This window comes from Teleopsis dalmanni, chromosome 1, assembly GCF_002237135.1.
Source record: "Teleopsis dalmanni isolate 2A chromosome 1, ASM223713v2, whole genome shotgun sequence".
NCBI lineage: Eukaryota > Metazoa > Arthropoda > Insecta > Diptera > Diopsidae > Teleopsis > Teleopsis dalmanni.
The window spans coordinates 82,261,941-82,275,744 of NC_051846.1; the positions used below are offsets into that span (position 1 = coordinate 82,261,941).

General features: G+C 31.3%; 1 protein-coding gene across 1 annotated transcript in view; it reads right to left on the reverse strand.

The window, feature by feature from the left end:
• Nucleotides 1-4,500: 4,500 nt before the first annotated feature.
• The window catches only part of LOC119670926 (protein embryonic gonad), a 48,456-nt gene continuing 39,152 nt past the window's right edge, over nt 4,501-13,804 (reverse strand). Inside the window, exon 3 of the mRNA XM_038081379.1 lies at nt 4,501-6,010. Coding sequence (XP_037937307.1) covers nt 4,988-6,010 — 1,023 coding nt within the window. The 3' untranslated portion in view covers nt 4,501-4,987. The remainder of the gene's footprint in view (nt 6,011-13,804) is intronic.

Here is a 13,804-nt window from a genome sequence, read left to right on the forward strand (position 1 = left end):
TGTGTTATATTTTCTTTAAGGTTTTCAGGAAGTTTGTCTAGAAATTTTATTTTTAATCATACCCAAGACTTAATGTAAGTGGCCTGTAGAGATCCACAATAATGAGTTAAGTCGACTTAACATAGCACGATATTTACCTTACCGTTCATGTAATTGCAGTTTCTGGTTAGTTGACAGCATTTTCCTTTTCTATCCAAATAACACATTGACTTCATTTTATATATTGACTTCATTTTTTCATGACCGGGTGTCGTAAAATTCTGTCTTAAAACCTACCTTTACAGCTTGCTGAAATTAGTTTTGATAGATCTATTATTCCACAGATAGTTTTATGCTAGGTTTTCCACCAGGTTTATTAATTCTTAGACTTCCACAGTAGAAAATGTTGATATGGTCAGGTCTGGATGGGAATGAACTTTTTTAATTCAAATAAAATATTTCAAAGCTTTATAATACCAAATACTAGATGCGACATAAGATTTTTTAAAGTCAACTGAGATATATCTGGGTTTTTATTACTATAAAACAAGTATACACGTTAGATTTTGGTTTTCAAGGAAAAATTTTAAATTATTAAGTCTAATATCTTGAAAACTAAGCTATCTAAGTTACCAGTGGTGTTCTCAGGAGCACTGTGGTGTTCGTGATAATATAAACCAGATACAATAAGCACTAAGTAATTGTGATATATTTTTGTGTCTATATTTTAGAATAAATATGAGTTAGTAATTTTGATAACTAAATTTTTGAAACATGGGAAGACATTATTAACTATGGGGAAAGAAATAATAAAAAAAATTAGTCTCAGTTGTTGAGAAAAGAGAATATTACTTTCTACAAAAACATACTTATGAAAATATGGATGTCTATATAAAATAAACTGCTGTTAAATCTTATAATTTGTTATGACACGGTTTCGAAAAATTTAAACATGTATATATTTTACTATATTCAATCTTTAGCAAACCTCTCTAACTCTTATTGTATTTAATGCAATAAGATGTAATTAATACATCCCACCTTGACAAAATTATGGCTATGTCACAGATACTAACATATTACACAGTGGACTCACAATAGCTGACTACCTTAATCTTTTGTCAAATTGAGGTTTCCGAGAAAATAAAATCATGTCCCTTATTTACTTACAGGAAGCTTGTTTCACTAAATGCTAAAGAATCTATATATGAAACTTGCCGAACTGGTTCAACTTGTCCATCTAGGACTTGCCGAGTTGCTGCTGTGCTTCTCCGCTGGTCCGATATATTGTACATATTTTATATAGTTTTTATACAGGACTTTTTTTTAGTTATGTTCTTGTTACTGACTCTATTTTTGGAATTCTGTTCTACATACGATTGTTTCACATGTTGTGATATAATGATATCATAATATTGATATCATTAACTGATATTATGTTAAACTTTATCCGCCGTAAATATCTTTGTAATATATGAATAAAATAAATTGTTCTCATTAAATTTTTTAGTTAACTGTGCTTATAAGGCATGGATTGATATGGTTCGCCTTTATTAAAAATAATTAATTCTTAGTAAAATTAACGTTTTATTATTGTTTGATATTCCTATGACTTATATTATTAATGGGAAGATATTCCCATTAATTAATTTAATAAAACTTTCAAAACCCTTAATAATTTTTGATAATCAGAATTTTATCTTCAGTAGGAATTAAATTATATATACATAGTGTGAGATAATTTATTATAACATCGAAGATAATATTTTTGTAATATGTGAAATACGCTTAATTAATACAAGAATGATTAATGGTGTCACTGGATGTTCTGTAAATTTTTTATACAGATAGTCTATACAAGGTGAGATGAAAAAACTGCAACCAACTTCAGACTGCTGTCATTTCTAAACCGCTCGTCCCACAGCTGTCAGATTTATTCTAGTGACAGCTCATTATATTGTTTATAAGCGCACAAAAGCATTTTGGTGGGAATTTTTCAGAAAAAAAGTTATTTGTGATGGAATTCAAGCGTGATAGTGTGATTGCTTTGCATTTGGCTGGAAAACCACAAGTGGCTATCGTTAGAGCCCTCCAGCATTTAGAAGTGAATAAATGTTTTGTGTCTCGTACCATCGCTCGTTACCATGATACTGGTAGCGTAGCCCGACGTCAAGGAAGTGGACGAAAAAAAACAGCAACATCGGCAGAAATGGTTCGAAAAGTGAAAAAGCGAATTGAACGAAATCCGCGTCGCAGTGGACGAAAAATGGCTCGTGAGCTGAACATATCGCAATATGCCATTCGGCAAATATTGAAAAATGAGCTTGGACTAAAGCCATTCAAGTTCCAAAAAGTGCAAGATCTTACTGATGCGCAAAAAAAAGTTAGACTCGAAAAAGCTAAAGAGTTGTTTCGCTTGGCCGAAAGTGGTGAACTGCCGAATTTGGTTTTCTCCGATGAGAAACCATTCGTTATCCAGCAGTTTGTAAACAAACAAAATGATCGTGTTTACTTGCCAGAGAGGTCAGCTGAAAATTTGCAACTTCGGTTGGCCATCACAACTCAAAAGCCGGCCATGGTGATGGTGTGGGCCGCCATAACAGCCGATGGTCGCTCGCCGCTCGTATTCATCGACCGTGGTGTCAAATTAAATGCGCAAATCTATCGCGAAAATATTTTGGAGGGAGTTCTGAAGCCCTGGGCACGCAAACATTTCGGCCGCAGACCTTGGACATTCCAACAGGACTCAGCACCATCGCACTCAGCACGCGCCATCCAAGAATGGTTAAGAAATGAGGTTCCTCGCTTCATTTCCACCGCACAATGGCCACCAAAATCTCCGGATGCCAATCCGTTGGACTATTGTGCCTGGGGTATTTTGGAAAGCAAGGTTGGAACTAAAAAATACCAAAGTGTCGATCATCTCAAGCAAGCGCTTCGCCGAGAATGGGACAAAATACCGCAGAGCCACTTTCGGGCAGCGTGTGATGGTTTCATTGGCCGTTTGAAGGCCATAGTTCGTGCCAAAGGTGGCCAATTCGAACAAATCTAAACCGATTCTCAAATTTGATGTTATTTCCGACATTTTTTGCTTTCATTCAATAAAATTTAAAAAAAATGAAAAAATTATGGCGTTTTACTTTGTTGCAGTTTTTTCATCTCACCTTGTATACACTTTCCTACACTTTTCTTTATACTTATACTATCTCGTGATAATTTTACTTAATATTATTTAGTGGTAGTAATGTAGTTTAAAGTACGGAATGGCATTCATTCCATTTAGATGCATTTACCTATATGCATCTAAAGAAGTATATATGTTACATATGGACTACCTAGTAGTGATAACAAATAGTTTTAGTTTCACTTTCAATTTTGGATAAGTAATTATAACGAATTCGAACTGCAGTAACCTCAGAGGCACACAGCCTTCCATACAAACTGTTGATTTATGTTTAGGTTGTTATTGAACTTTGCACAATAAAATTCACAAAACTCTGCACATTTCCACAAATCGGACTGCCTGCAGTTTTTTTATTTTACTTTGTATCTTTTGCAATAAAATCCATATTTGATCCCTTTGAGAGCGTGAGGCCACCGTTTGCGTGCACTCGCATTTTGGCATGTGGACAATATGACGACGACTAATGTCGTTGCTTCTTAGTGGGGGCTACGGTAGCGCTCTACGACTTCCTAACCATTCAATGTGCTTTGTCTACAAACAATGCTTGGATTGACTTCTTTTTGTCAGTAAAAATGTCAAACTACAGCAACAACAACAATAAAAAGTATGAGTAATGGACAGTTTGGCTGGCTTTTGCCTTCTTTAGCACATGAATAAAATTATAAACTCACAGCACATACAATCATTCAGACACACACTCATGTGTATACATGAGTACACATACTGACACTCATGTGTACACATGAGTATCCATACACACACTCATTCAATTGCTTATTCGCTTTCGAGCAGATAATTTTATATGACTTTGCATTGTAGAATTTTTAATGTTTCAACTTTTCGAATTGATTTTATTTATTTTGATTGATTGAACGTTCGGTTGAACTTAGTTTGAATTGAAAATTGCATCGCAAGATATCTGACATGACACTTTGGTCATATGTCAGCGTATTGAGTTGTTTGTGTCAAGTGCTTTTCATTCAATTTCAGTAAAGTTTCTATTCTTTTTTGATTTTGTATTGAAAAATTTATTTATTTATTACAAAAATTCAATTATATTTAAATAATTTAATAAAAATTAATAATATTAAAAACAATAAAAACAACATATAAATAAATTTCATAAAAAATTCAGGCTAAATTAAATAATTTAATACTAAACTAAACAATCGTGAAACTAATTTACTAAGTAGCAGAATATGAAATATACAAAATGCATGATTAGTTCGATGAAGTTTTAGATTGACTAAATTTTTATATAACTGGGACTACAAGAGTTTTTGAACTTTAATTTTTTAAGTACACATCAAATATACAATTGAAATATTTACACAGGATATCTCCCGAAAGTTTAACGATGTCGGAAAGAATAAATTCTAATTGCCAAAACACTGGGATCGATGTGAATTAGTAAGAAAATTTTTATGGGTTGATCAAGCTGCACACTGGATTATAAACTTAATGGTTCAAGTTGTTCGGTGAATGATTTAGACGGAGTTCTTAAACATACTTTCTTCTACTGTCTGTTTAATATTTGTTGATCTCTACATTAAAATGATTTTAAAATGAAATAGAATTTCATTTAGAACCTTATCCATTAACTCCGTAGTTTAATATTGTTAGCAGCTTTATATAGTCTCGCATGAATCGGAAGTCATTTTTATTAGATTTATTTGCATTCATCCAGCGCATAATTTGAATAAATGTGCATTTGGCTTTATGGCACGAAAATTACTTCTTCCTCAACAGAAACAACTTTAAAAAGATCATCAAAACAGTTAATTTTCTAATCATATATATTTTCCGATATGTGTCCTTCCAAAACTATCCCGTTAGTGTAGGCGTACGTACAAGTGTTAGATCCAGTGGAGCAGGTTTCTGTATAATGTTTTCAGTTTCAGTGTCGGTCTTTTCAATTTCACTGGGTGAATAAGTACTTGTTAAAGGTGTTTCACTATATCTACGTAAATCACTCGACTTAACCGATAAATCAATGGGTTCTTCTTGTGTGTCTTCCGTACTAGATGTTAACGGCATAAAAGTCTCGTTCAAACATTTAAGTTCTTTGATCGCGGGTAATATGTGCGTAGTTTGTGTGACTGGTAAGTGAGAAGTTGGAAAATTTGTTAGAGAGAATGGCATAAATGGACTACGTAGCGGTTCCGAATGAGAACGAAAAATTTGTAAGAATTGTTTACGCCGTCGATCTCGTTCATCAGCATCATCGCTAGTATTGTCTGGATGATGAGCTGAAGTGCTACTACGATTGTTATGTTGTCGACCACTAACACTGACTGCACTGTCGTCCGCTGTATCACCATCTCCAGCAGAGGATGCACCGGAATCGCTCGGCGTATCACTTAGTCTTGACTCGGACTTTGTGTTCAATGCATGACTGTTGCTCTCTAGACCATTTAAGTACTTTGCGGCGGTTAAGAAATTTGTACGATGTGCTGTTGTGGCATTGCTTTGATTAAAGTTGGTTATTGATATTGTGGGTGAGATGCTGGCTGTTTTGATGCAGGGATTTGTTTTATCTTGGTATGTTTGGCGTACTTGCATATGATTTAAACGTGCTAGTTGTTCAAAACTGCTGCCATTACCGGTGCTGCCTGTGCCAGTGCTGTCCGTTTGCTGTGTTTGTTGCTCTTGCAGGAGGCAATGTATTTTGAACCAATTTGACCGTCGTCCATAGCGGGAACCACTCTTTGACATGCCCACTAATAAACACTTACGCAGTCGGCAAGCTTTGCAAGCAGTTCGATTTTTTTTATTGATAACGCAATCGCCATTATTTTTGCAACCTGCAATGGCGGAGATGTTGTTGTAGGTGCGTCCAAAAAATGACTGTAAAAAATTATAAATAAGAAAAAAATTAATTAACAGGCTTTTAAAATTAATTATAAAATATTTTTCGATTTAGTGCTGTAAAGTGAAATTGTGGAAAAACTTGTTTAAAATTCGAGTGAGTAATATATGACTTATGCCAACTTTTTCAAATGAAGGAAAAGCTGGTCTCATTAAATATTTTCCTACTTTAAAAATTTTATATCTGCTTAAAATAAATTTAAGAAAAAGTCTTGTTGTTTTAGTGGGGTTAACTGTAATCTTAATTATTATAACAATTGATAACTAATTCTTATATTATTATTATTTTTTAAATATATATAGTTTTGGGCGAAAATTGTCGAAAAGCCTTCCAAGTGATTTTATAATTTCAAAAACTTCGCATGTCTGATACATTCAGATCTTTCCGGAAGCATCTGTAGGCATTCCATCAGGAGGAAATGACAAGTGCTCTAGCGTCTTTTAGTCTATAACTTAGTTCTTGATGTAGTTATTGGTTGGTTTTTTTCTTCAAAATTAAGATACTTCAGTATTACGTGATTATTTTCAGTCAATTTGCACCATTTAATGCTGAGTACACGAGATATTTAAAGATGTATTAGAAAAATATAATATTTCGACAGTTCACCATTTCTTCCTTTTGTTATGATATTTATATTGTAGACTATTGTACAGGAACAACTGATGTCATGGTAAAAATATTAAATCTTTTAACTTCTATTATATATATGTAGAAGTTACAATCCAGCAACTGTGGGTTAGTGTATTGATTTGATGAAACTAGTTTCTTTTTCTTTCGATTATTTAAATGAATCAAGAAGTCTGTTTATTACTGTGGCGTAATGACCTTCTCTTTTCAAAAGATGTTGATTAACTGATCCCAACTAATTGGCTAATTCACAACTAATTCAGCTGTATGCAGAACAATCTAAGCTTATGGAGCGAAATTCAGAGATCTGTTATAATGTGTAGATGTCAATAATTTACATAGATTTATGATCTTGGTGTGGAAATAGGTTTAGAAGAGGGTGATTTTCATATGTTAACCTACATTTTAAATATATTTCTGATATATTGCACTGTTCAAATAAAAAAATACAAAATTGTGCTACAAACGTAGTATAAAAATAATAAATAAAAGTATGTACTGGTATAATTAATTACTAAATCAAATTAATTCTAAGATTCATTTCTTCTAAAACAAATTCTAGAACAAACAAATGATATAGCACAAGCGTCATATCATAGTAAAACAAATCTTTTAGTCAAAGAGCTATGAAGAGTTTCCATGTAAAATTTCGAACTAATCTGGTCTAATTCGTATACTACATGGCTTATATGATGTGAAATGGGACAAAGTATTCAATTTTGTTAAAGAAACAAATAATAAATAGATATTTATATAACTCTTATTAAGGAATTTATTTATACTTGATTATTTTTTTTTCGAACTATATAATATTAATATTGTATGTTTGATGTACAAAAATGTAAATAAAGAGCAAATAATGTAATAACATATCTACCTATATGAATTTAACTGATACCATGAACTCTTCAGATAATGTTACCGTCTTTCTTTCTTTTTGTTAGGCGCTGTATTGTTATGAGTAGTTGCAGAAGTTCAATTTAATTATATTAGAATGTTCGCAAAATTTATATTAAAACATTTTTAGCATATTATAGACTTATGTTTAATTAAGTAATACTATCGGCAAAAAACTACAAACTTTTAGTAACAGATGTTAGGTAAGCATCGTCAAAATATAGTTGGGTAGAAGAAGGTATTGTAAAACTCGGGCAACCATTATACAAATGTCACCATGAGATTAGTCATACAACACTTAAATGCAGCTGACGAATTATTTTTTCATTTACTTATTTTGGTACCTACCAAATCGGAGGGTGTGAAAGATCTAACAAAGGACTACCTCAAAGAATGGACTGTTTTAAGCAGTTTAACTTTTATAGCTATTTAACTATAACTGAATATTTAAAAGTTAGAATGGTTCGAATAAAAATGAAAAGACGACCACAAATTGAGCCAAATTTTAGTACCTTCTGTTCAAAAATTACTCGGATTTTGTAAATAAAACACACAAATTTAAATTTTATTCCAAATTTATTTTATCTTCTTCAAAATATGCTCCTTCTGAAGCGATACACATATACCAACGCTTAATCCAATCTTAATCCAATACACTTTTCGTAGGTATGGTATGGCTTTTAGTTCCTTCAGTTAATTTTCTTTTACCGATTCAATCGACTCAAAATGCTTACCACGAAGGAGCAATTTGAGTTTCGGGAACAGAAAAAAGTCCCACAGCGCCAGATCTGGTGAATATAGTGCCTGAGCGATGATAGTGGTGTTGACAGCCGTGTTTGGTCAAAAAATCGCGTATAACAAGAATTTTCCATAGTAAAAATCGCAAAATGCACTTGAGGTAGTCTCTAACTAATTGACAGATGGCCCTCAAATTTGTACCATATGTCACGGAAAGGGTGTACCAACATAACAAAAAAATTTTGGAAAAGGTCTATTAGGAGTAGTTAACAAACAACTAAATCCGGATACTTTTTGAGCAGAAGGTATATGACTTAAAATTTTTTGTTGTTGTATTTCTATTCGATCCCTTCTAACTTTTAAATAGTTTCTTTTTATCATAGGATGCGTCATTTTTGACAAAAAAGATTAACATTAAAAGATATAAATCTATTGTAATTTGGAAAGCGAATACAATTTTAAAAAAGAGAGGTGACGATTAGTTGATGATGTTAAAAAGTGATTGACGAAAAATTTGGAGTGTCATTTTACTTAAGTTGTAGTTTTATTAAAAGTGTTAATTTCATTTGTTATTCATCAGGTTCCGGAGATGGAAAGTTAAACTCTATATTGATTTAATTTTTATAGTCCCGTAGCCTGCACGTTCCTGTACTCTTACATATGGTTCATTTTTGCGGGAGGTCTTCAGTCTTTCAAGTACTTTTGTCTTGACTATATGCCTGTGTAGTTGTCAATATTTTATTTATATTTAATAAATTTAGTGTAAGTTATTAACTTTTTTTTGGTGACATTTAATACAACAACAGCAGTAATATCTGTCTTAATGGTTCACTAAAGTCAAGTAGTTAAGCTATTAACTACTTTTATATCATATTTAATGATTAACAGTAAACTTTGAAGAATTAATTTTTTAATAATCATTGTTTAAGATTTTTAAATAGAAATAAAAATTGTTCGTATAAAAGATTTCATAGTAACGGCAATAATTTAGTTCATTTTATTGGTTTTAAAAACAAAAAACAACTAAATAAAAAAATTCTATATTTTTAAAGTACTTAAGTTATTGTGATTATTCTCAATATTTTTATTTGTTACTAATTGCAGCTCTTTCTGGTCTAATTTTATTTAATTGCAAATTAATTGCTACTTTTCTGTGCAAAAGTACAAAATGCCTACAAATTTTTCAAGCCATTAATTTTCACTCAAGCTCAGACTGAACTAGTTCAGATGGGCAACGTTTCATTAGCTTCGGATTGGCATTCACGAGTTCACCCAGCACTTTTAGCAAGTGATCCATTAAATACTTACACACAATTACATATGAATCTATATATATATATATTTATGTACATATATGTATATATATAGAAGTATGTAAATATATTTTTACAATGAACGCGTGATTGCGTTTTAAAAGCTTTTGTTGCTCGTAATTCTGGTCTAATTACACTCATTTAAGACGTTTAATAGTCCGGTGCTCTAATATTTAATAACTCCTTTGTGATGTGTATTCAAAAGGTGAAATACAACAAAAAAAATATTAAAAAATAATGGTAATAAAATATATGTTAAAGCGCTGTGTGCCGTGAATGATTTTAAGATTTTATAGCTCTGAAAATTTCGAATGAGCTAGAGACAAATCACTCGGTTCACAGTAAAATAACTATTAAAAGTATAATTGCGGATTCGACTTCAAAGAACAGCTTCGATGAATGAATCTAATGCGAGTATAATACTAAAGGCTATTTAGATATTTATGCAAATATGTTAAAGTATCTACACATATGCATTTCAGAATCAACGAGTTAATGTGCATAACAATGGCAGATTTATTCGCAGATGACCTTGGCTTTTATTGTTGTTTATTGTTTACTGAATTTAGACTTCAATCAGAAACATCAGCGCAACAGTAGCCACAGATACAATTTTTATTTATTTTCTTATATAAACTCAGTTCATTTCATTGTTATATCTTCGTATTGCATTAGAGATAGTATCTTAAAAGCATATGTGGGAAAATCGAGTTATGTATAATATTTTTTTATGTCTTTAAGAAACTATATCAATAAGTATTTATCCCTTTCTACCAAATAAACGAAGGAAGGAAAGCGAAAGAAAGCATGAAATACATCCATTCTTACTGATCTTGATGTCATAAAATTTTGTCTGGGATTGTAAACAAATGATACCATACTTTATAGCTCTCAACATGGAGTGGTATACAGAATATACAGAATATTGTTTAGAAAATATATAAATCTGCAATTTTAATAAAAAAGACAAGAAGATGCTAGGAAAATTTTCAATAATCTTAAGAAAGATTTATATTAGCATTTATCTGGTGAATTTGTTATGTTGTGTAGTTTATCATATAATGTTAAGCTTAGCTTAAAACGTTTGTCAAATAAAACTATAAACTATTCAAAACTAAGATTTTATACAGTACATAAATAGATTAAATTAAATCAGAGTAGTCCAAAGCATGGCCCGCGGGCCACATGCGGTCCGCGACTACTTTTACTGTACTGGCAAATCCACATCATTTTATTTTTATTGTATAACAAATAAATGAATTTAAATTGATAAATTAATAAAACTAAATTTAATATTTTAACCGTGTTTTTATTTTTGTCGAAAACAACTATGAACGTATATATTTGTTTCTGCGATTCTTCAATCTTAACAGTGATTTGCATTGGCCTACGATCGCATCTAGTCTGGACAGCCCAGAACTTAATTATATATTCTTCTGGTCGCAGTACCGGCTGTTTGGTGAATTCACGATACTATATAGTTATATAAAATAAAATAAATTTATATATGATACAAAAGAATGTTTTAAAAAACCATCCTAAAACAAGAAACTTGTTTCTGTTATTTTTAAATTTCATTTAAAAGATATAATTAATTTAAAGCTATAGCGGCACAGGCCTTAAGCTTAACAAAATTTACTCTCAAAATTTCTTTAAGATGAAGATTCTAAAATATTTTTGCACCCAACAAAAGAAAAACTTTTTTAAAAGAATACTAAACACACCCTTTCCAACGATATTACATTCTTAACCTCCTTAATCTCTCTGAAATCCATGTTATGAAGAGTGTCATGGGTTCGTCAAAATGATATCTTTTGGGCTTTCACGAAAATGCATGTTATGCAGTTTTACAGAAATTCTAATAATTTACTACTAAAAGAAACAAATAATCATATTTATTACTGAATAGCATTGTTTTGCGGAAGTGACGGACATATATAGGGCTCTCATGCCCAAATTTAAACCGACATATTGCTTTATCTTTCACTTTCAATTTTATAATTTGCATTAAAAACAATAACAATTTTGCTTATGACGAGCTCATGAGATTCTAGATAACATGACCCCAAATAGTTCATTGAGTTAAGATTTTTAACCTCTTTAGTTATGAAGGATAATATCTTTCTGTGATACATTTTTTTACCCTCCGAAAAAAAATCTTATTAACAAAATATTCTAAATGGATTTTATGAATCTTAGCTCAGCTACTGCCGATGACGAAGTGTTGTCTAATCCATTTTTCTTTTCAAATAAATTGCAGAAATTTATAAATTCAGTGTATATTATAGAAAGTCTATATATCAAACGTCTATTTTGAATATTGATTTGTCTTGCAGAATAAAAGTGATAAGTAACAAGGTAGACTAACGTGGATATATAACTCCGTTTGAATTGGTAAACTATGTATATAGCCGACTGAATACATTGGATATGTTCAATTGATGTCAAACAGACACGTCTGTATAGATTTATTATTAACGTATTGATGACGTTTGGAGAGATATGAGTGAATGGATGTTTAGTAACATTGATAGTGAAACGAACACCTTTGCGAGAAAAATGTGTAGAACGAAAACATAGTGTCAATTGTTTTATCAGTTGAAAGTATGAATCCAGATAAACGGGAGATATATATATTGTATTGAATCTTTTCATTTGGATCAATTCTTTTTTGCTCTTAATTAACATATATCTACGTTCTATTTTATTTTCTTTTTCTTGAATAAAGTATCACTGTTGACATTAATTGTCAAGGATTTTTGTCGGACCCTGGGTACTTTTTTACTTCTTACGAGTACGTTGAATAAGACGTATGTCGGTCTATTTCATTACTAATGCAAAAAAAGCTGTGAAATGTATTTATATATATATATATATATACTAATCACTGATTGCTTTTGATTTGCTTTGACAACTCTGTCCACTTAATCTATATTTGAAGGGTCATACTGAAGCACTGATAGTGCGAACAAATTGTATGCGGCATATGTAAAGAAACCTTTCTTTCACCAAGTGTCAGATATTTACTTTAATGTAACAGAAAAGGTTGAGTATTTTGAACTTGCTGCGGTGTGTAGATTTGTTCATTCAACAAAAAAGAAAAAATGTTTAATTACTAAATTAAAATTATTAAGATTAACATCTGCTATTAAAAGAATAGCTTTCGACACATCCAAGAGAAAAGTGTCAGTTTTGGTGTATCAATTAAAAATTTCCTAAATGAACCATTTAAGTTTTTATTCTTTAAAAACTAAGCCAATATCAATGTAGAACAGTTATTTGTGTCTACGAGTGAAGTTATATAAAATAAAATGAATTATTACTGCTCCAAACAGACGAAGCACTCACATGAAATCAATATTATTAGTCCATATATTTAATATATGGAGAACATTTCCTGTTCAATGGAAGAAATAATTTCTACACAGTTTATATTTGCTGACCTAATTAGGAACTCAGTTCGTTCTCTTAAAATCATTTATTATATATTTAAGATCGATTTAGAAATGTACCAATGTTCGATTGAAGCATAAAGGCTATTGTAATTTTTAAATTATTAGCATAAACATAAATCAACATTTCAGCACAATACATAAAATCACTTCAGTATAAATCGGGTTCAAATTCAAATGAACAGCAAAAGTACAAAAACTTAAGATACAATAAATTTTATAGTTGCCTTGCAGCCAGCAGCCAGCATCCAAGTTTGCATCTCTCATGAGCCAAAAGAAATTTTTCATGCCGTAATAAAGTCGGCGAACAATATAGCCTCAATTATGGGAAAAATTTACCGCAAATCTATCAAAAGCGGTAACAAAATATAGATCAACCTTACATTAAAATCATTCACAAATAATATTACACAAGAGAAAACAATATATTATTGTAAAATGTAGTCAATCAAATAGAAATTACATGCGTATTAGATGATTTGCAAAATGTTGTATCTGAACTACAATAAAAAATCACTGCGATCAATGAAGTTTGTAGATCAATGAGATACGCAAACGGCGAATTCCGTACTGCGCACTGCGCTCTATGGATCGCAATGGATGTGAACTGCAGAATATATTGTAGTACCCGTTCTCGTATGGAGTGCACGTCCAAGTCCTATTCGAGCCACACGCAGACCTGAACAAAAGCCCAAGTGAGAATGTGAGTTGGCATAAAAGTGCGCTTCTATTGATTATTAAACTA